General features: G+C 47.5%; 1 protein-coding gene across 1 annotated transcript in view; it reads left to right on the forward strand.

The window, feature by feature from the left end:
* The window catches only part of MAMLD1 (mastermind like domain containing 1), a 102,931-nt gene that overhangs the window by 53,240 nt on the left and 26,307 nt on the right, over positions 1-23,384 (forward strand). The window contains exon 2 of the mRNA XM_044427152.1: positions 7,782-9,440. Coding sequence (XP_044283087.1) covers positions 7,782-9,440 — 1,659 coding nt within the window. The remainder of the gene's footprint in view (positions 1-7,781; positions 9,441-23,384) is intronic.

Genomic DNA, 23,384 nt, shown 5'->3' on the forward strand with positions numbered 1-23,384 from the left:
TGGTGGCCAGTTTGCAGGGGATGCCATATGAGGCGAGACTGAGGGAACTGGGTCTCTTCAGCCTGGAGAAGAGGAGACTCAGAGGTGATATGTTGGCGACATACAGGTATGTGAGGGGATGTCCCACGGAGGTGGGTAGAGACCTGTTCTCCCCTGCAGAGGAAGGCAGGATGCGCTCCAACAGAGCAAAGCTCAGGGAGCCAAGGTTCCATTTGGATGCCATGAAGCACTTCCTGACAGTCAGGACCCCGAAGGTGTGGAATGGGCTTCCCCGGGAGGTTGTTGAGGCCCCATCGGTGCGGGTGTTCAAGGATAGGCTGGACATCCACATGGTGGACATATTGTGAGCGGAGCCAGCTGGAGCCGGGGGTCAGACTAGATGGCCCAGGAGACCCCTTCTGACTCGCTCTGTTTCTATGTTTCTAAGTGTGGGTTTCTGGACATGACTTGGGATTCCAAGATCAAGTGCACATGTTTCCATGACAAACCGGATTCCAGGATCAAGCGCATTAGAGGTGTTTTCTCTGAGACACTCCGAATGAACATTTTCAGAATAGGAAAAGTGAGCTGGCCATGAAACACAGGGTGTTTTCTTTTCAGGCTGGTCATGGAGTCTCACTACACAGTGCAAGCAAACTTAGCCCCAGAAAGTCTTCCTTTTTTTAGGAGCCCTGGACAGGGAGGGAAAATGTGAAGCTTAGAAGCTACAGAGTGGAAAGGGAGTGTTCCCTTCTTTTCCTTTCCACCACTTCACTTCTCCAAATTCCTTCCTCCTGATGAGGGTGATCTTTAAAAGCAGAAAATAAACATACATTTGCTTGTAATATGTACTTACTCCCTCATTCTGGCTGGTTTTCCTATCATCAGTCAATGGACTTCAAAGCTTTGCTTCAGGTGTTTTGGGTTGTGTGTCACCAAGTTCTCCTCCCACGCAAGTTTCAAGGGGCCCATCATTCCATTTCTGGGTCCATTCAAATAACACCCATAAGTAGTTCTGCTCCAAGAAACAGTTTTCAAGGCTTATCCACCAAGTAAAGATTGTTATTATGTATTAATGTTCCAGAGGCGAATTACTTGATCCAGATTGAAACGTGCAGCTTAAAAGTAACAGTGGAAGGCACCTATCTCAAAATGTGCTGCTGTTAACCTGGATCCACTGCTGGGGCTTCCTAGGATGTGAATTTATGTGCAATTCACTATGCAGCAAAGCCCTACCTAAGCCAACAGTAGGGCTTCTGTTGATTTTGATGGGGATAGAATTTCACAATAATGAACCATCGGAAAGCTGCAGAATAATCCACTGTGAGGTCACACAACACTGACTTTCCAAGAGCACTCAAGGTTAGAGGTTTTGTGTATTTTTTTTCCTGCCATAGACACAAGTGTGTATATTCCAGGCCAAGATCCAAAGAAGGCTTTGTTCTCAACACTGTGGTATCTAAACCTCTGCAGTGAAGACATCAAGGTCTTTCACAACCCAGGACACAGGGTGGCCCTCTTTCCTGCGTACCCCAGATGGGACACTGCGTTCTGTCTTTTGGAGGGAAATTGTAGCCCTCAGCCTAGGTAAACTAAAAATCAAAGTTTCTTTGAAGGTTTTAAAGAGGGAAAAAGCACCTCTGTAGGTGCTATCTTTATAGAATGCATGGAATTCAATCCCCGAACTTGTGGCGAGGGCCATGGACTTTGCTAGCTTTAAATAAGAAGTAAATAAATGCTGAACTGCATGGACATGTATTTATCTATTTATTTACAGTACGTGTATACTGCTCCATACCTAGACAAATGCCAGAGCAGTGAACAGTGAAAGAAAACAGAAGATAAGAAAAGCTGCTGGGTCGGATTCAAGGGCTATCCAGCCCAGCACTTTGCACACGTGGAGAGAGCCAGCTGCCCACAGGATCGCTCTGGCTGGATGGGTACAAGCCCAGGCCCTCCTGGCCAAGCTGCTCAGCACCTGGTGCATGCAGTCGTGCCACCTCTGGTAACGCAGTAACACAAAATAAAATTATTTTATTTCTGTACTGCCCAGTAGCTGAAGTTCTCTGAGTGGTTCACGGTAATTTTTCAAGGAGTGATGGAAAGAGATGCAATACAAATCCAGAGCTGGAGCAGAGTGGTACTTAGACAGGTCGACTGGGGAAATCTGAGTTCTCATCTCTATTCAGCCGCAAAGCTCAATGGGTGACTTTGGGCCAGTCACTCACTCTTAACCCAACCTACCTCACAGGGTTGTTGTTGTGGGGATAAAATGGAGCTCTGTAAGCTGCCTAGGGTTACTTTTAAGAAGAAAATATGTGGGATATAAATGTAATGTAAAGCATGTTTTTACTGTGGTTTAATCTGTTCTATTTTATGGGTTGAGTGTGATAAACCACCTGGAGTGTTTTGGCTGTTGTAATGTAATACATGAATACCTTGAAACCAATTGGTGGGGTAGAACTGGGGACCAACAGCAAGTGAGGTCTGTTCTCATAGGAACACAGAATAGTAGAGTTGGAAGGGGCCATGAAGGTCATCAGGTCAACCCCTGCTATTAGAGGTTACCACTTTATACCATCCCACTCAGATGGCTGTCCAGTTTCTTTTTGAATGTATCTAAGAGTGGGAGAGCCTACCACCTCTCTGGGCAGCTGGTTCCACTGTCGCATTGCTCTGACCGTGAGGAAGCGTTTCCTGATGTCCAGCCTGAATCTGGGTTGTTGCAGCTTGAGTTGATTACTCTGTGTCCTGCACTTTGGCATTTGCAAGAAGAGATCTTGACATTCCCCTTTGTGATAGCCTTTGAGAGACTTCCAGAGAGATATGATCAGTCTTCTCTTCTCAAGGCTGAACATGCCAGTTCCCTCAGCCTGTCCTCATGGGACGGTGTTTCCAGACCTGGGATCATTTCTCTTGCCCTCCTCTGGACCCCTTCCCTTCGTGCCTCGTGCGCTTCCTGCAGTCGTCAGGATGGAAAGGGACTGCTGTGGCTGCAGGACACCTGCTGGGAAGCACCAGGGCTCTGCTGGGGTTGGCTTTTGATGTCTCTGGGGGAGGCAAAGCCGCAGTACTGGAGTGCTTGCGCTGAACGGCAAGGGACCAAACTGAAGGGGAAGATGGATTTCTCCTTCATCACACCCTAGGGCAGATGCTTGCTGGGGCTTTCTGTGTCCCCGGCTCCTGTTCTAACTGTGGTCCTGTTCTGAACCACTTTGTACAGAAGGAATGCTACTGCTTCTCCCTGACATACCATTCGGGGCTCCCCGTATCTGCTGCGGAGACATGTGAAGGATCAGGGCACGCCGTACGTAGACCAGTGTGGGGGGAATGAATGCTCCCCGTTCCCAGCCAGGGCTGTGCACAGAGTGAAAGCACTCTTGTGATCACAGAATCAACGGAGACTGGAAAAGAGAAAACAGCCTTTCTGCAGATCAGATCCCTTTGGGTTGTGTGTGAGAGATCTGCAGAGCTACTTCCTTTCTTTCACAGTGGAGGGGATCCTTGGGTTGTCACAAGAAATTAATGTTGTCTACTGTACTGTAGAAATAACAGTACAGGAATTACTGTAAAGGGTGCTGAAGGACTTGGAAATTAAACAACTGTAAAAGAAAGTGGCATAAAATAATACTACAAGCATCAGAAGAGAGGTAAAGTGAGGCACGAGTGATGGGAAAGCATTGAGTTGGAGATTGGTCTTGATTTACAGCCAGAAGTGAAAGAATTGCACTTTGCAGCTTGAAAAAATGGGAGAAGCAAAGAAAGACGTGCAGGGGGAGCACTTCTTTCTTCAGCTGTCAAGTTAATAGCACTTGTCAGTAAATGAAATGTGAAAGTTACAACCAAACAATATGCCCAGTGTGCTTGCTGTTCAGTCGTTGGAGGACTAATTAAGAGGCATCTTTTTCTGGGGGGATGGCATGGGGCAGGAATAGCATCGTCTGGTTCTTTCCAATGTGTTTGTCAAAAGCAAATTCTGCTACAGAAGTCTGTTTGGCAAGCAAGGTGCATCACCCTGTTGGTGCACCTCCTGTGGTGAACATGGCAGGTGAATGCAGCCAGGCAGCCTGCATACCTGACTTTACCTGGAACACAGCATCTTGTCGATTATTTTTCATTCTTCTTCGACCTGTACTCTTTTCTCCCCCATTCATTATGGCGGTAGCTTGGATCGTAAGAAACGAATGCGTAATATTCCTTACTGGGTTTTTAATGGAAAGAAGAAAGTCTGGAGCCTGCAGAATTTCTGAGTTACACAGAACTCTTTTAGTGTGCGTGTGCATGTGTGTATGTATAAGCCATCTGTTCTGCTGCTCTGATCTTTGGATGTACTTGCAGTCTGATTATGTGGATTACCATGCCTGAGGTTGGTTTTTATCAGATGGGGTATTCTCACCTGGAATTGCGCTCACAAGGAAAAGTTGCCCCATACTTTGCATGAGATGTGAGGTGGAATACGGAAAAAGGATAAGGAAGAGAAAAGGTGATTAGAGGCAGTTCATAATAAAACATAAACGATGAGAATTAGGGAATGTTTCTCATGTAATTTGAGAAACCACATGGCCTATTCAACCACATGGCCTTTCAACCCTCTGCTAGGATTCTGTGGGCACCTCTTACGTTCTTAACTTTAATGGACAATGAGTGAGAAGATGCCGTTTCTTCCCGGTATGCTTCCATGGCAAATTAGTCCATTGGAATCTTTGCAATGCACATTTTAAGGGTGGGGAAGATGAACGCTCACCCCAAGATAGTAGATGCCCAGCATTTGACGGGACGAAGGTTTTCTCGCTCGGAGTTCTCTGTACGCTTCCCTGTTTTTCCGCACATGTGTCATGTACCCTGGAGGCTTTTCCAAGTAGGGTTGCATGCCAAGCTGCTGTCTTTTTGCAGAGGTTATGCAAGGCAGGATGTGAATTAGACTGGAGGAAGTGACACGGCCTACGGTCATAACTGAAGAAGGCATCTATCATTAACAGTTTTGAAAGACGCCGTGTTCGGTATAGTTAAGGGCTGATGTAGGAGAGAGAGCCTTGATCACCCTGCCAGATAGTGAGGAGGGAATGTTTTCTGGGCAACCAAGCTGCCTACCATGGGCTTTTCAAGGGGAAGGTTTCATCTTGCCCTCACATAAGCCAAGATTGGAGGGACTTGGATGGGCAGGTCATACTCCTGATGAAGGCAGATCGGTCTGATTAGGTGTTGCTTGTTAAGAGAGGAGAGAAAACCCGCTGTGAATACCCAGTTTGTTCTTTAGTTGAGCGCAAACAAATACAGTTGTAAAAATTTCCCAAAACCACAGTGGCTGTTCAGAGTTGAGAATGGAAGTTGTGTCTCTCTGGACAGATGAGTGGCTAGGCAAAAACTGGACAGTGTGTTAAGCAGAGTCCCCCAAGAAGTCAGGAAATGGGGGAGAGGCAAAGGGGCGGCGGGGGGAGATCTTTGGTAAGGCCTCTGCAAAATGCTCGAGCAGAACTATGAGCAGAACCCAAGGATTTAGTGCTGTTTGGAAAAGAGGGACGCGTGGTTTTTGCACTCATACCCTCCTCAGAGGAACAAAATGCCTCATGACCTCTTGTGAGGAATCTCTTTACCTGTGCTATTCTCAGAGTGTCTTCAGAGGTGAAGAGATCACCTGTGTGTGCTAGGATGTAAAGTTTTCAAACCACTGTGGTGGAACAATGACTTGTTGAACCATGGGCTGCCGTTTGCTTCATCAAGCAACTTCCATGATTTCATGCAGCTAGTCAATGAGAAAAACAGCTGCCTATCTCCCTTTAAAACAACAACAACTACTACTACTACTTGGTTATTGTTATTATTTTCATTTCCATACCACTCTGGGTGGTTCACAACAAAGAATCAAAACATTAACAAGAATTAAAATGAAGTTAAAGCAGCATAAAACATTAAAAAACAATAAATAAAAATCAAAAGCTTCTGGGAGGACGCAGGGATGTTGAAGACTTGAAACGCAGGTGTATGCGTGGGTCTGAACTGAGAGGCTGAAATACAAGGGTGACTGGTCTCTGTACTTTCATATAACTGAACTAAAGAAATATTGCAGCCTCTCACTCTGTTGTCAGCACCTTGGAGACTGTGAAGCTGCTTGTGGTGGGGACCTTTGAGTTTCCTTTGTAGGGAAGTCTGCTCTAGAACACCTTGATGATTTGCAAGTCACATTATCTGGCCCTCTTCTCTCCCGTGAACAGATTTAAAAAATAGCTGGGAATTGTTTCAATTATGGCAACGCGCTTTTTGCTGCTGGTGAACAAGGCAGCATCTATTGTATAGAAGTTATTTTTCCGTCTAAAGAATAGTGGAATCCTGAACTCAGGCTGGCAACACATAGCCAACAAGGGGGCATTAAGTTCACCCTGAGAACACAACCATTTTACATTCCTCACAGGCAGAGCATTCAAAGTCATCTGCATACTTGCTAAACCAAGCAAAACAAAACACTCTCAGCTATCTAAACATACAATAATCCTTCAAGCTACCTCACCACAGATGTTTCACATGGCACAAAAAAGCGAACTCTTAATTTGCACGAGCCCTTTCTCCTCCAGTCAGTCAACAGTTGTTCCTTTTATAATACTTTCAAAAAATGGTTTTAAGGGTTAGCATGCGATAAAGTGGCACGATGGTATGTAACTGTGATTTAGAGAAGCAGAAATCAGAGAGAGGGAAAGTTGCATTTTTACAGTTCCTTAAGTTTATTAAGCAGAAGACAATGAATCTGGCAGGGCCACATGGGATGGCTTGCTTGTCTCTTCAAAGTTATTGGTGGCCCTTCATTTTAATAGCCATGAGCTGGGTATGTGTAGGATTACAACAGCCATTAAACTTGCTGCTTTGAGTTGAGGACATTAAAAATTATGTGCTGATTTATCAAGAGGGAGATAACTTCCAAAGGTGTTATCTAAACACTGACCATCCGTTTCTGAAGAGAAGGCTTCTCACAATATTCTTCCAGTTATCTGGGCGTGCATGAGAGAGACATTGAAGACTCATTACTGTATTTTACACAGCACTTGAAAATGCTTTACGGTGCTTTCTCACATTTACTTTCTAACAGACTTGACCCTTTGAAAAAAGAAAACCATTGGGCATATTAATTACACAGCACAAAAAGGAATCTGTTACAGCTTGCAATGCAAAATTAACCTTACTCCACAAACCTTCGCTTTGAGCTGCCAATTTTATTCAGCCTTAAGTAGTTAAAGGTCTGAGCGCTGAGTCCCACGTGCAGTTGGTTTCACTGAAGGTCTCTGGAGCCATGGATTCTGCTCCTTCACAGGTTGAACGCAAGCACAAATGTTAATTTGCGTGCATGAATACATGTGAGCACTGCCTTTGCACACAGCCAGGCTTGGCTGCGGAGGGCTGAAGACCGGGGTGGCGGTGGGGACCGTGATTCAGCAGGGGCCTCACGCTGAGAAAGTAGATTTGGGGGAAAGGATGTGAACGGGTCCCTGAGCATCCTGGGGAAGCTGTTTGCCCTATTTGCTGTGTAGGTTCAGAATGTGGTGCAGTGGTGAAGAGCATGGGACTGGGACTCAGAGGATCTGGGTTCGAGTCCCCGCTCGGCCATGGGGCCAACTGGGTGACTTTGGGCCAGTCACAGTCTCTCGGCCCAACCTACCTCACAGGGTTGTTGTTGTGGGGATAAGATGGAGGAGAGATAATGTAAGCTGCCTTGAGCCCTTTGTAGGAAAAAGGCAGGATATAAATCGAAAAAATAAAATAAAAATAATAATGCCGTGTCAGCTTAATAAAACGTTTTTGTCTTGCACTTACAGGGATCCATTAAGAGAAAGCTGGGAGATGACAGTTCCCCACCTGCCAATGCCGTGCCTGACGTCATCTTCCCAGGCGACAGCAAGCGACTCTGCCTTGATGATGTCACCCTTTCCATGGGCCAAGGGACCAATCCTGTTTCATGCCCAGATATGCAGCACTCACCATTCTCCACCAGTCACGGTGCATCCGCTATGGGCGTGGCAGGGCATGGAATGCTGCTGGAAGGCAGCCACCGGAACGGGAACAGTATCGGGTCTCCATTCTCCGTCCCACCCAACACCGAAGTAGGGCAGAAGGGGCCCATAGGTGGCCATTATGACGAGAAAGGGAGTAACTTGCATTCAGTGGACCAGGAGCTGCAAGATCTGCTAGAAGAACTGACAAAGATGCCTGATCCGTCCCCCAATGAGCTGGACCTTGAGAAGATACTGGGAAGCAAACCGGAGGAGTCGCTTGGAAGTCTCGGCCACCCACAGCCCACCATGAACAGCACTCCAAAGTCCTCTCCACAAGCTCCACATTTGGACAACCACATGCCCAACAAAGACTTTTCTCCAGGGTGCAATCCTGCAAGCAGTAGCTCGCCCCAGATGAGACCGTCATCCGCTGGAGCAAGCTATCCCGTTCCACCCCAGACGAAGGCTGTCGCTTCACCCATTTCTTCGACGGCACAGAACAAGAGCCAGCCTCAGTCTATGCTCCCAGTACCTCTGCCCAACATGACTAGCCCGAACTGGCATGCACAGCAACTGAAGCACTTGGCAGCAAGCAAGCAGGTCCCAACGACCAAGCACCAGGCCCCGGGCTGGTCCACTGTATCCGCACAAGGCCTGTCACCTCCCTACCGGCCCGGCTCTTCCCCTCACGATCAACCCTTCAGTCCCCAGAATGTCATGGTGTCTGGTATGAGCGCGAACGGCTTGCCAGGAAGCAGCATCCAGAGTCCTCAGAACTCCTTGCTCTCGAGCATAACGTCCAACAGCAACCCGTCCAGTGGCCCATCTCCTCCTTTTGGGCCTGAGAAGCTTTCCAGTCCGGTTCTCAGCCAGCAGCCGTTCAGCCCTCCAAACCCCATCCTTCCCAACATAAGTGTCACCAGCATCCCGACCAGCAGCATCAAAAGCCCGCAAAGCAACTTGGTGTCGACAAATACCGGACCGTCCCCTCCGTACCGGCCGGAGAAGCTTTCCAGTCCTGCTCTGCATCAGCAGCCCTTTAGCCCCCAGAATCCCTTAATCCCCAACATCGCTCCCACCGGCAACCCCACAAGCATGCAGACCTCTCTCTTCAAATCTCTCTCGACGACCCAGCCGAAAAACATGAGCCTCCTCATGCAGCAGTCCTCCAATGGCATGCAGCCAGGCTTGGTGAGCGAAGGCCCCGTGGGCCCAGACCAGTTTTCCTTCAATAACACCAAGCCGCTGACCCACTTCAGCTCCGAGCCCGCGGCTCCACAGAAGATGGCGCCGATGGCGGCCAGCTCCGGCCCGCAGTCCTTGCTCCACTATCTGCAGCACCAGCAGGGGGCGTCTTCCCAGCAGTCCCAGCCAGTGAACAACAGCCAGTTCCTCCAGCAGCAGCTGCGGCAGCTGATGCAGCCCTCCCGGATGCAGCGGCACGTCCAGCCGTCCGCGATGCCGCCCTCGCAAGGCCGGCAGGTAAGGCGAAGGGCGGCCACGCAGGTAGCCCATGGTGCGGACGTCCTCAGAGCCCCGCCACTGGCCCATGCATGATGCACACACGGCCCCCGTTGGACCAGCTTTGCGATTCTGTGCGACTGCATTTGCCCCCCACCTCGTTTGTCCAGCTGGGGTGCCCAGGGTCAGGATGGGATTAGCGGCTTGGGTAGGATTGGAGGCAAAATCTGGGATGGATGGATGGATGGATGGATGGATGGATGGATGGATGGATGGATGGATTTATTTATTTATTTATTTATGAATGAGACTTCTATGCCGCCCCATTTGCCGAAGCCTTGGGGTGGCTCACAACCATAAATAAACTTCAAGGTAGAATAATATAAATTAACAATATAAATTAAGTCGCCCTGGCCAAAGAATAAAATGAATAAATAATATTAACAATTAAAATAACATATGAATAAAAAAGTCTTCACCTGGTGCCGAAAAACAAATAACGACGGCGCCAGGCGGACCTTTCCGGGGAGTGCATTCCATAGATTGGGTGCCGCTGCCAAGAAAGCCCTCCTCCGAGTACTCACCCTCCTAATTTCCTTCATGGAGGGTTCCCGGAGAAGGGCCTCTCCCACAGATCTCAAGGGGCGGGCGGGCATATATGGACGTAAGCGCTCCTTCAGGTAACCAGGACCCAAGCCGTTAAGGGCTTTATAGGTCATCACCAACACCTTGAATTGGGCCCGGACTTCAATGGGGAGCCAGTGAAGCTGACGGAGGACTGGAGTCATGTGAACATAACTCCCAGTCCCCATCAGCAGCCTGGCAGCTCTATTTTGAACCAATTGAAGTATCCGGACCGTCTTCAAGGGTAGACCCACGTAGAGCGTGTTACAGAAGTCAAGTCGGGAAGTCACCAACGTGTTTGTCACTGTCGCCAGGCAGTCGCAGTCCAGGTAGGGGCGCAGCTGATGGATCAGCCGGAGCTGAAAGAAAGTGCTCCTCGCCACTGCTGTCACCTGAGCTTCCAGTGAAAGCTCTGGGTCAAGGAGTACTCCCAAGCTGCAAACCTTGTCCCTAAGAGGGAGTGCAACCCCATTCAGGACTAGGTTCAATTCACCCTCCCTGAAGCCCAATCCGCCAACCAACAGGACCTCCGTCTTGTCTGGATTGAGCTTCAGTTTATTGGCCCTCATCCAGCCCATTACCTCGGCCAGGCACCGGTTCAGTACAGCCACTGCCTCACCTGGATTGGTGGAGAACGAGAGGTAGAGCTGGGTATCATCAGTGTACTGATGACTCTGCAGCCCACACCTCCTGATGACCTCTCCCAGCGGTTTCATGTAGATGTTGAACAGCAAGGGGGACAAAATGGACCCCTGCGGAACTCCATGGCATAGCTGCCATGGCGCAGAGCCATAGTCCCCCAGCACCACCTTCTGGAATTGGCCATTGAGATAGGAGCGGAACCACTGCAAAGCAGTGCCTCTGACCCCCAATCCCGCTAGCCTATCCAGAAGGATACCATGGTCGATGGTATCGAAAGCCGCTGAGAGGTCCAGGAGAACCAAGAGGGATGCACTCCCCATGTCCTTCTCCCTGCACAGGTCATCATACAGGGCGACCAAGGCAGATTCAGTACCGTACCCGGGTCTGAAACCGGACTGAAATGGGTCCAGATTTTAGGGGGTGGCGTGCAGTCTGGTTGCTACTCATGTTTCGTTTTCTTCCTTTCTTGACATCTGCCCATGCCTTTTCCCAAAACTACTCAAAAGGACGCCTAGAGCTGAAAGAGAACCAGTGTAGTGTAGTGGATAAGGGCACGAGAGTGCGACTCCAGTGATCTGGGTTCTAGTCGCTGCGCAGCCATGATGTCCCCTCGGTGACTTGGGGCCAGTCGCAGACTCTGAGCCCAACCTACCTCACAAGGTTGTTGCTGTGAGGATGAGATGGAGAGTAGCAAGAGGATTTTGTAAGCTGCCTCGGGTTCCTTGAAACAAACAAGGTGGCATATAAGTATAATAATTGCACACATCCAGCATACACAGAACAGTCATAGCAAGGTTGCTCCAGGGAAATCAGGCCCTTAAAAGCCTGATTTCCCTGGATTTTCCCCGTTCCTTGAGGAAGGCCCTTGACCTGCATGCTGGTAGGTAGTCTTTTCCAAAAGCACTGCTAGCAGAGCCATGACAGCTTGGGCTTTTTTCCTTTAAAGAAGAATCAAAAAGCTGCCCCTGCCGAGTTACCTGCCAGATTCCGCTGCAGTTGTGGAAGTGCCTGAAGGAGACTGTATTGGTGGAGGAAAGATAGGGGACCATCCAGCCTAGGATCCTGTGGCTGAGACGCCCTGCAGTTCCTGTATAGTTGGGGTCAAGTCTTCCAGGAGTTTTAACAGTTTCACTGAACTGAGTAGGCGTTTTGAACAGGAACAAGCCGGACTTGAAATACTTGTTGCCTGCAACCCTTCTTGCAGAAGGATCTGCTTTTGCCAAATACCTTATTCCTCCGTTCTGCTGGGATCAGGTTCCATCCCACATCAAAAAGCAAAGGGCTGCCCGGGGTCCTGCAGAGAGCTCTCCAATGACCAGCTTACTAGGAAGGAGCACTGCAGAGGGGCTGTGGGCCAGAAACCCCATCTATGGGGAGGATTCTCTGGCAAGAGCATGGGAATCTTATGTGAGAGGCATGCCTGCATCTGCTTGGCAAACCAAGCAATTTGCAATCAGCATGGAGTCTGGGAGCTTTCCAAAACCCAGTGCGTGCTCGAAAAGTGAAGGAATCTGAGAAGGCAAGCAGTGCTGTAACAGCCAGATAAGTGCAGTAGGCAGGCAAGCTCTGGTATTGGTTCTATTTTGAGTACACCTGCAGTGGTGCTCGACCTACTTCAGAGTGCTTGGAGGAGAGCCTCTTGTGTTTCCTGCGGAACACGAGGGCTCCTGCAACCCGGAGAGCTGCTCAGGCGCGCTCATCAGTGCCTGCATGACCCATGTTCGTCTCACCGTGATTCCCCGTCCTCCGCATGGGAGACATGGACTGCTTCCCATGACGGAGGAGGGCGCTGCCTAAGTGGATGCCGCACCATAGGGCCAAAGAGAGAGCCTTCTGCGCACAGGTTGAGAGGAAGGGCATGCAAACTGGAGTGTGTGAATCTCTACAAATACGGTTTAAGAACTCAAGAGGCTGCTCCATGTGCGCCTCTATTTCCCCTATTTAAATTCATGCCCACCACTACCTAACCAGATGTGGAAGAATCGCTTGCACAGATAAGCTGTAAGAATCTAAGTCTGTTGCGACAATGAGTACAAGCAAAGGGAATTTCACATTTTCAGATCAGTTAGGTAAGCTGATGCCTGACCGGTTTTACTAGGGAAGACTTATAACATTAATTATGTACTAAATGACAGCCCTGCTCTGGATTTAATATAGCTTGTTAAGCAGTCTCTGAATAACAAGTAAGTTGAGGATCAGGGCAGCTCTTTTTAAAGGCTTAATGGCTTTTATCAGAAAACGTGGGCTCTGAGTGCAAACCTAGGCACAAGCCATAAATGGATTATCACAGTTCTAACACTGCTCATCAAGTTTTCTTTCATATTGCAGTCGTTTGGTTTCTGGTGAATGGAGGAGGGAAACATCCATTCGTGAATTGCACAGAATAATAAACTAATTAATCAGAAATTGGAGATGGAGATGGTTTTATTAGGGTTCTGGGAAAAACCATTCCATTCCTGGTGAAGCTGAGTTCAAAGCTGATGAAACAATCGTTTAAAAAGAAAGAATTGTATTGCAATTGTCACTTTTAAGAGAGTCTGTGAAGCAGACTTGATTCTGACAATGGGGTTGAGGGGATTATTCTCGAAACAAAAATGATACGTCTGTCTGGTTTGATCCAAGAGATGTGATAACTTGAATACATGCACAGAACTTCAGTGTCATAATGTCACCCAGCATGATTCATCTTTTGGAAGCAGGGTGGGAGCTTCTTGAGATTATAGATTTAACATCTTCATGACTAAGGCTGGCATGCTTGGAATATTGCAAGGTTTCATACCCCACCAAAGTTGCACTTACAGCCTCAAAGTGCACCTTCTCTGTTCTTGAATTGTTCTGGCCATGGCATGGCCTTATTCTGGAAAATGCATTTGCTGCTCCTAACAAAACTAAGAAATGCGGGGAAATCCTCAGCTGACTTCACTGAGCCTGCTGAAATGAAATTATGCTTGCTGGTCTGGCCTCTTTACCATGACCCAACCTTCCACAGCTTGATATGGTCCAGATGTTCTGGACTTCAGCTTCCATCAGGCCTGGCCAGCATGGCCAGTGCTCAGGAAAGGTGGGAGTTGCAGCCCAAAATATCTGGAGGATCCTAGATCAGGGAATGTGCCACTGTGCATTCGTTGTGCACAGAGCTGCCATATATTCATTCTACACAACTTTAGCCTGAACTTATCAGAATGCCTGTGACAAAAATGTTAGATGTCATTGAGAAACAGGTTTGAACTGTACACATGTGGACCAAACAACCTGGATTAACAAATGATGGATGGTTTGTGAGCTCTTAACTGCAAGCAAACATGCTAGTTCTCACCCCTTCATCTGTTTCTGCTTTAAATCAACTGCTTCAATTAACATGGTTTGTTCTTGGGTTAACTCTGGGTTGTGTAACCTATCAAAAGGCCAGGGTTTCTGGATTCACATGTTCCAAAGCAACCAGGAACATGACATTCCTGTGTGGTTAGCTGAAAGCAGAAGTGGTAGGAAGTAACACATTTGCTTCTGGCCATATGCCCTTGCTGATCCCATAGTTAAAAAACCCAGGAGCTGGCTGTGGCATGCAAACTGAGTCATTCTTGATGCATATGGAATAAAACATTCCTCCATTTCTCCCCTCCACATATTGCTATGCACAATTCTTGAACATTCAAAAAAGGGATTTCATGTATTATTTAGAGTGTGCTGGAAAACAGTTCTGGCTAGTTGTTTCTTCACGCTTGGCTGTAATGCATAGACCTGGTGAGTCTCTGTTCCCACACTGGCCGCCACCAGAAATGTTCAGTGTTGGAACAATATGCCTGGAATCTCTTTCCAGCCCTCAGAAGATAACACCCTCCAGTTGGTGGGAAGGGGTAGCAACTGCTTGGGAATAAATGCACCTTTGGAGGAGAGAGCTGGGAGGATAGTATGATCACTGAATAAGTCAGTCGAAGAGAGTGGAACACCTCTGAGGGTGTGATTGCTTTCTTTGGGAAGTCGGATATTGTACTGAGTAGATGGCCTGTTGAAGTGTTTCTGTGCTTCTATTTACAACACATATTCCAAAGATCATAAATCTGTCTAGGGCTCTCCTGCATGCAAAGGCAACTGAACTTTTTATCACAACCCCATAACTTCTCAATGCTTCCTGAATTCGGGAGCACATGATCATCTTTCTTCCTTGTTTTTTTAATAAATCTCTGGGGCAGGTACAAGGTTCCCCACACCCATGTTATCCTCACAACAATCTTGTGGGGTAGGTTAGCCTGAGAGGCCTAAAATAAGCTTCGTGGCTGATGGTGGGGGTTTAGATGTGGGTCTCTTTAACCCTAGTCCAGTGCTCTGACCTGAGCCTCTGTCTCTGGCTGAGCAACAATTTTTAGATCCTCTAATAATACAGTGCTAGAATTGGCACCTGATGAAGAGAGAGAATTTGTTACACTTAGGAACAGGCAGAAGGTCATTACTACATGTTTAAGAACAACTCTTGATAGCTTCCTGTTTGTACTTCCTGGAGGAGCATTGGGATATGTTCCTTGATTTTTTTTTTTAAGTCCCCCCTTTTCTTTTTGTGGGTGAATTTTGCAAATGTGGCTTGGGCTGGATTGCTCTCATCCCTTGCCCTTCTTTGGAGCAAGAAGGGAAGGATTGTGGAGGAACAAGAATGCGGATTGCAGCCAGTGGAGGAAAAGAACAATAAGCAAAAAATGAGCTATTTGTAGCAGACTCAGGAACATGGAAAAGGGAGCAGCTGTTGGAGGTAGACAAGGGATGGAGAGAGAGAAAGGTATCTTTTTGTGGCTTTAAAAGCACATTTTAAAGGGATGACTTTGCATTCCTATGTGTAACCTTCTTGTGCCTATATGTGTGTTTTGTTCTTAATACTTTTATCTTAGATCTCTATAGCACAGCTGGACAGCTCATAAAACCCTGGTTTGCCGGACGATTGGTAGATCTGATAACGCCTAATGTTTTCTCATCTGATGCTCAATGCCTTTATTGTTGCGCATTGACAGGTATTGATTTGGCCACCGAGGGCTTGCATTTCATGACAGTGGAAAGCTGAGCCCTGGAGGATGTGTGCTGTGCGAAGCAGCCATTGGAATGAAATGCCATTCAAAGCCACTGCGTTGTGCTGGGCAGAGGGGGAGGGAGAGCCCGCACAGCAGAGCCCGCAGAGCAGAGCAGAGCAGAGCAGAAGATCTGGGATCCTGGGAAGCTGCAGCCCTTCTGGTGCCCAAGCAATGTACAGAGGTCAGTCAGGAACCGTCGAGGCCGAATCCTCTCGCAACTCAGGGGTCAATTGTTCCAGTGTCAAAAGGAGCGGATGTCAGTGTGGAGGGATTTTTGTGTGCCGCCCTTGCTAGTAGCCCACGGGGCTGCTTGTAGGATGAGATACTCCAGGGTGTGGGTCCTCCCATGGTGCCAAAGGACTCCGGATGGAGCTCCTTTTCATCTTGTGGTGGATTGGGCATAGATCAAGGCTCAGTTGAGACTAGATGGACATCTGGGAATGGGAGCGCAGCCCACAGTTGTCTCTTCTGTCAAGGACCTGGCTCACAGTTTGCTGGTACTTCTGTTGCTCCTGGAGTGTCAGCGGAGTAATCCTTGCAGGGCGAAGTCATGCCTCCATCGCGCCCTTTTTATTTGACTGCAGCGAGTTCGATGTGGGGCTGCCAAGGACGAGTGGTCTGCTGGCGCTGGCACAAGGCATTGCTGCAGATGGTGCTCCAGCACGTGCTGAACGGACCAGATAATGCCCATTTTGCATCCTCTGCACAGGCTTGGAATTCATTTCCGGGCCCAGTTCAAGATGGTGGTTCCTGCCTATACAGCCCTTTGAGGTCAGGATATCTGCTAGGCTGCATGGTCTCATATGAACCTGCCCATTGGTTGCGATCTTCAGAGCCTGTGTCCCACCACCAAGAGAAGTTTGCCTGGGGGAATTCAGAGCAGGGCCTTTTCTGTGGCAGCCCCCAATTCCCTTTCATGGGAAGTGACCATCTGAGGCAGGCGGTCAGGATATTTTTATTCTATTCGGCTCCTAGAATCATAGAACAGCAGAACTGGGAGGGGCCAGAAGGCCATTGGGTCCAACCCCCTGCAATTGCAGGACACTAAATTGCACCATCTCATCCATGATTGTTTTTAATATGGGGTTAATCCTGCTCTCTGGGTTTTAATGAACACTTGAGCTGTTGATCTGGTCTGTTTTGAATTAGCTTCAATATTTTCCCCTTCTTGTCGTGAGGCAGGGAAGTGTCTGGGCAAAATGGCAGGCTATAAATAAGCAAATAAATAACGTGTGCACAGAACCTTTTCCGAAAATTATCTTGTAGCTCAATATGCAAGATCAAGGAAACGTACCTGGATGCCTGCCAGATGTTTTTGACTGCGATGCCCAGCATTCCTGACACTGGCCATGCTGACCAGGGTTGATGGGAGTAGTAATCCAATACATCTCGAGGGTACCAAACTACTCATTCCTCCATTAGCTTATGTTCACATATTACATTTGTAAAGTATATGCCTAAATTACATGAAGTGTATTAGTGTTAAACTACGGCCAAACCTCAACTTTGATGGGTTTAACGTTCGCAGATCCAATTATTTGTGAGTTTTCCATCTATAATTAAATGGGAATTATTTTGTGGGGCTCGGGCATGAAGCAGGGCAGGGCTGGAAGACACGCCTGCTTCCCCTGGCTAGCAGGTGCAGCGTTGACTCCGGGCACGAGCCAGGCCCTTCTTGAAATCGCCCCAGCTGCAGCTGGTGTTGCCCAGCCCTCCTTCCTCGTGGGGATGGGCCATGCCAGCATTCTGCCTCAGCCGGCACCTACCAGCTGATTAGGTTTAAGAATTAAGGTTTGAGGGTCCTAGAGGAACTGGAAAAGCTGTTCGTGGGAGTCCTGCACCCCAACCCCTGTGAGTGCGCAAGGCAACTGTGGATGCCGCAAGCTAGGAAGGAGAGTGTTTCCAAGCGTTTGGCATGCTCGCCAGAGAACTGGGTGGCAGACCTGGACTTGGCTGCCATGCGATATGCAAAGCAACCTTAAACTGCAGACACGACTCTTTGATGAGTCTGGAGCACTTGCACCTGTTCTGTTTGGTCACTAATGGCACCTTGGATTCTTCCTGGTCTCTGAACAGGATTTGGGACACCCATATGTGGTGTTGGTCCAGTCATTCCTATGGGAATATAATAGGCTTTGTCGATTTAAATAGGTATGCCATGCTCTTAAAGGGCTTCCCAGTGGTCTCTCATCCAGATGGCTGATGATGTCTGTACTTGCTTCACTTGTACTGCAGTATTTTGTGTTCCAGATCCTTCACTGGGCCCCCCAAACTCTTTTAAGATGGAAAACTCAGAACTGTGGGTAGACTTGGATGAGGACAAGGACAGATTTCCAAAGCTCAGTTTCATGCATCTCAGAAAAGTAACTAGAAACGTCTTGGTTATTGCTTCTAAGGATGATCTGTTTCTTAAGATTTCTAGAATATCTCTCAAATATTGTGCTGTCTTGTCAAGGCATCTCCTACTTATGTCGACCCCATGAATGAAAGCTGTCCTGTCCGTGACAACTCCATCCAGCCCTTCCAAGTTCAAGGTTGTGGCTTCCTCTTTGGAGTCCATCCGTCTTTACTCTGGTCTTCCTTTTCTCCTTTGGCCTTCAACTTTCCCTCGCATGATGGTCTTCTCCAGAGAGTCTGGCCTTCTCATGATGCGTGTGAACTAAGACAGCCTCAGCTGTGTCGTTTTGGCTTCTAGGGAGAGCTCTGACTTGATTGGCTGTAGGACCCACTTCTTTATCTTTCAGTCCATTTAAGATATTTGCAAAGCTTTGTTCCAGCACAAACACAGAGGATATAATAAAAAGATAGAGGGAAGCCCAGGTTGCTCCCAGACTCTGGTACTGGTCATTGTGCTTGGACATGTACCTGGGTCCATTTCAAGACTAGCAAATAAGACATCGGAGTGAGCTAGTATCCAGGTCTGATGGATTGGTGGGTGGGATTCTGCATGACGGAAAGACGGTCGTGGTCCGGATGCCGCAACTGCTGGCCTTCCTTTGCTCATTCCCCCTCCCTCTTTCTGTGTGTGTAACAGAAGCATTTTTCTTTCTTGTCACACTACAGTGGAGGGGCAAACCTCTATCTGATTTCAGAGCTTTCTGGCAGTGATAGAGAATTGCTGGAGATTAGCCTTGGATGGGAGTCGGCAGCTTTGGAAGCAGAAGCAAAAGGCTCTTCTGCTAATTAAGTCCTTTGAGCCGACAAATAAAAGGCATTGGTGATGGACTAGAGTGAGGGAAGCAAGGAGCCTGGTCAGGGTTTGGCCTGTCTGCACACTGGAAGCTTCATCCTGAATGGTCATTTCTATTCTTGTGTGTATCTTGGGCCAGGAGGTGTATTCTGCTGTACACACCTTTTTAACTTGATGTCTAATTTCAACAGGGAACCTTCACAAAGCAGGGATTCCCATATTCCCATGTCATGCCCCCTTTTCAGGCACATAACAGTAAACCTTGAGCAAAGCACAGGAATGTTGGTTTACTCAAAGAGACTGAAACTCTCAGGCAAGCCTTCCTTTGTAGAAACAACAACAGAAGTTTAACCATGGAACTTCTCTCCATCTTGGGGATCCACAAAGTACATGCTGCAAATGTGAAACAATCATTTGTCTTGATAATCATGGTTTTAAACTGGACATCTGAAAACTGTTTTCTCCCCCCAGAGTGAGACGAAGTTTTTCAAGATCTACATGGAAGCAAACATGCAAATGAGTTAACAAGCAGTTGGCTGTTCTTCCTTTGGTTCCCACTGGCCCTACCGTAGTTATTACAGAGGCATTATTTGAGTCTCCACCTTGCATACGGAGGAGAAGAAGCAGGGCTGAGCACACCAGCTCTTCACCCTCTTCCTTCTTCACCAGGAGGATGCCTCTCTTCGGTGGTGAGCCGCCTTTACCCATGGGGTGGTCCCTGAGATGTTGGAATCCTGATTTGCAGGAAGAGTGACTGAGTAAGGTTAGAAAGTCACTCTGAAATGCAATTAGCTGCCTTGTGATTCTGCCCGGAGGATACTGCTTGTTCATTGTAAGAATGTGGCAGCCTGACCTGAGTCAATAACCCCAGGTTGACTCTCAAAGCTGTAAACAAGGAGCTAGAGAGCCTATGGTGCTGTGAGAATGCAGTGGGAGGCTAGAGATGATGCCTTTTCTCTTTAGCAGAACTACCACCCGCTTTTAGACTGTCGCAAGGCAGCTGATTGGGAGAGGAAAAGGGAGCATCCTGGGCACGGCTGCCCTGCCTCCAGTTTGCGTATACATTTCTTCATTTGTAGCATGTAGCAGATGCCATATAGCAAGATCCCAGAGGCTCACAGCTGTGTTCTTCAGCGCTGGCGTAACCCCTAACAGTGGCTAACACAAACCATGATTTGCAAACTAACTTTCAGACTATGGCTCCTCAATCTGCTTAGCAGACAATCCTCTACGTGTGGATTACATATCCGCCCTAATATTCAATCATAGATTAGAAATGTGTGGTTAAGTCTTTATAATCTATGTTCTTTGAAATGCATGAAATCATCTTATCTCATCATTTTTAGGAGCATAACCCTTTAGTTTAAAAACCAAATCCAGAAAACTCAGGGAAAACCGACAAGAGCTCCACGATTCTGCCTCTTATGACCTTAATAGGACTAGGGAGGGGAAATTACGGGAGTTTTGTTTTTTCCCGATGTTGCTTGTGTGGTTTTCCATATCAGGGTCTTGTTTAGTTTTTTTTAAAGCTCTAGAATGTTCTATTTCCCAGTGCAATACCTCGAAATAACTTTCTTAGTAAAGTTTTCTCTCTTCTTGTCTGGGCATTTTGGAGAAATTTCAGCACGTGGGTGGGGAAAAACAAAGAAGTGTCTGTGAACAGGGGCTGCCATTCTCTCTCTCTCTGAATGGGGAGGGAAGATTGAAGTAACTTCATTTGGTTCTCTTGCACATCTGCAGCTCTGGAAACAGAGAGATGATTCACAGTTTGTCTTACAGGAGCTAGCAAAACACGGTGAATTAAGAGCCAGTCTGAAACTGTACTTCTTAAGTATATTTTCAACACAATCATATTCCCTGTAATCACACTAAATAATATTTTTTCAGAAGGTAAAGTGCCTTAAGTTCTTACTAGGAGCAACACACTCAAAACAGTTCACCCTACAGTTTTGAAAGCAAAATATACTTGCAAAACAATTTTCACCACTTCTGCCCAGGAAGAGATCTGTCAACTTGTCCTGTTGGGTGCAGCTTTTATTTCAGCTCTTCGGACAAATCATTTCCCTGATTTACTGGAGGGCCTGTTGAGTGTATTATTTGGCTTCAGTCTGATGTACAACACGACACGAGGAAAAGATATTTTCCTTCTGGTGCTGGCTTTGTTCAACAACAGGGTAATTCTTTCAATGCTATTTCTTCTCCAGGTTTCTTTCAACCCTTGGATGTTTGTGTGTGGTTTTTCAATATGAAAATGTGTTAACAGAATAATTGCATAACGAGGCAGAGCTCTGGTTTTCTCTCCCTGTCTCTCTCTCTCTCATTTTGCTCACAAACACCCGCTTTCCGGAGAGGTGTCCTGTGACTTCCTTTGTGACTCCATTAATCACAGCAACTCAGAAATGATTCTGATCAAAGAGGCTGAAGAGGTGCAGAGCCTGGCAATTGACTTGCCTGTTTAGATTCCCCACTGAGCTCATTTAGAGCTGGAATGAAGGTGTTCCTGCTGTATTTTTCCTCTTCAGCTTACTGCCGCTCATGCTTAGCCAGAAGGGCTGAGAGGAAGAGTTGATTTAGTGCTGCACCAGTTTTTTTCCCTGTCTCTAAAGAGGACAGACCATCTTCACATGTATTGCGTGACACCAGGCTTCTCATATGCTGCTTGTTGGAGCAGAATGAATCACACTGGAATAGTGCAGAGAGAGAGAGAGAGAGAGAGAGAGGCTAATTACACTGTTCTGTTAGCCTCTTTGGGTGAAATCCAAGTAAATTTGGAACCAATTGAACCCCACAAATGGCTGAATACCCTCCAGATCTGGTCTGGGAGACTCTCCTCCAGAGCAGATATTGGAGGCTGGCTGTAGTGGGGGAACATGGACTGTGAGCCTTAGTAATTATTGCTTAGACTTGCTGGGTTTTTTGCCAGGATACCTGCTTGAGAGAGGCCCGTTCGGATAACTATTCAAATAAGCAAATAAAAATAGACATTTGCAAGGAGGAAATCACCACGGAGTGAGGAGCTTGCTAAGAGAAGCATGAGAATATTGAGCAGGAAAAGTCCCCTCCATTTCTAAGAAGAAAGAATTGGAGACTCCTCGGGGAACATGATCCACGGAAAGCCTTTTGTTCAGAATAGAATGGCTCAGCCAAAGAATTCTGATGAAGAATTCCATTGGTTTCATTGTGTTTTATTCAGAGATTTATAGCCCACCCTTGTGCAAAATTGGCTATTGATTTCAGCAGACTTAGCCATGCCTAACTCAAGATAGGACTGTTAAAATCTTCATGCCTCGAAAAGGTTCTGAGTTTGCCAGGTTTTCAGGGCTGTAGTGCCAGAGATACGCTCTGCACCTTCCAGAAAATCTGGGGTGCAACAGCAGAATATTCGGCCTTTCACTCACTGCACACATTAGCAGTGCTGAAGCAGTTAAAGTAAAAGGAGGATCTGAAACTCCAGCTTGGCTGGCGGCCACATCCTCTGACTGGAAGTCCGGCATCTCATACCAGCACATGCACCCCATGAAAACATCTGATCCTAACTCAGACTTTTGGTCTCTCTGGCCCAGCCTTGCCTGGCAGTGGCTCCCAAGGCCTCGGGCAGAGCGAGATCTTTCCCATCCTCGCTGCCCGGGATCTTTTCCACTGAACCTGCCAGGAACTGAGCTTGAGACCTTAATGCATGCAAATCCTGTGCTGAACCACCAAGCCATGGCCCCAGTGTGCGGAGGGCTGGCACGGCTGAGGCTGTGCAGCTAGAGGCACTTGTGTGGCAGCACGCTGCTCCCCAGGGAACTGGAAGATTATTTGCCCACAGACTTGACTTTTTTATCTCTTGTTTGCTTTTTTTATCCAATTTGTGTTCATCAGTTTTCCAGCTAAGGCCATCACTGTACAGCCCCCCACAACACCCCTCCCCCTTCAGACCAAATCAGTGTAACTCATCAGTTACACACATTGAATCATTTTCAGGTGTTTCCCCGTAACCTTTTCTGGGCCAATAGTGCGAGCTAAGCACCCTCCCAATTAGTAAAATAAAATAAGCTGGGTGTCACACACAGGCTGGCTAAACTGTATTCCGTATTTTTAGCTCCTGAGCGAAACAAAGAAGAAAGCTGGCCGCAGCAGCAAACACCCCGAGTTATCTCTCTCCAACCTTGTGCACACAAATATACTGGGACTGCAATGAAGATAACAAATTGCTTTAAGTTCCACCGCAGCGAAAGACCAGCAGAGGTGCTTTCAAATGCATTTGGGGAAGGGCAAGAAAACAGCGTGGGCTGCAAATCTTCCCTTCCCATCCAGTGGCACTTGTTTTTTTCTGAAAAGAAGAGAAGCACAATGGCCAAACTGTGTGTGTGTGTGTGTGTGTGTGTGTGCGCGCGCGTGAGAGAGAGAGAGAGAGAGAGAGAGAGGGAGAGAGAGAGAGAGAGAGAGAGAGAGAGAGAGAGAGAGAGAGAC

The sequence above is a fragment of the Varanus komodoensis genome, unplaced genomic scaffold, assembly GCF_004798865.1.
Source record: "Varanus komodoensis strain SLA01 unplaced genomic scaffold, ASM479886v1 scaffold18_3, whole genome shotgun sequence".
NCBI lineage: Eukaryota > Metazoa > Chordata > Lepidosauria > Squamata > Varanidae > Varanus > Varanus komodoensis.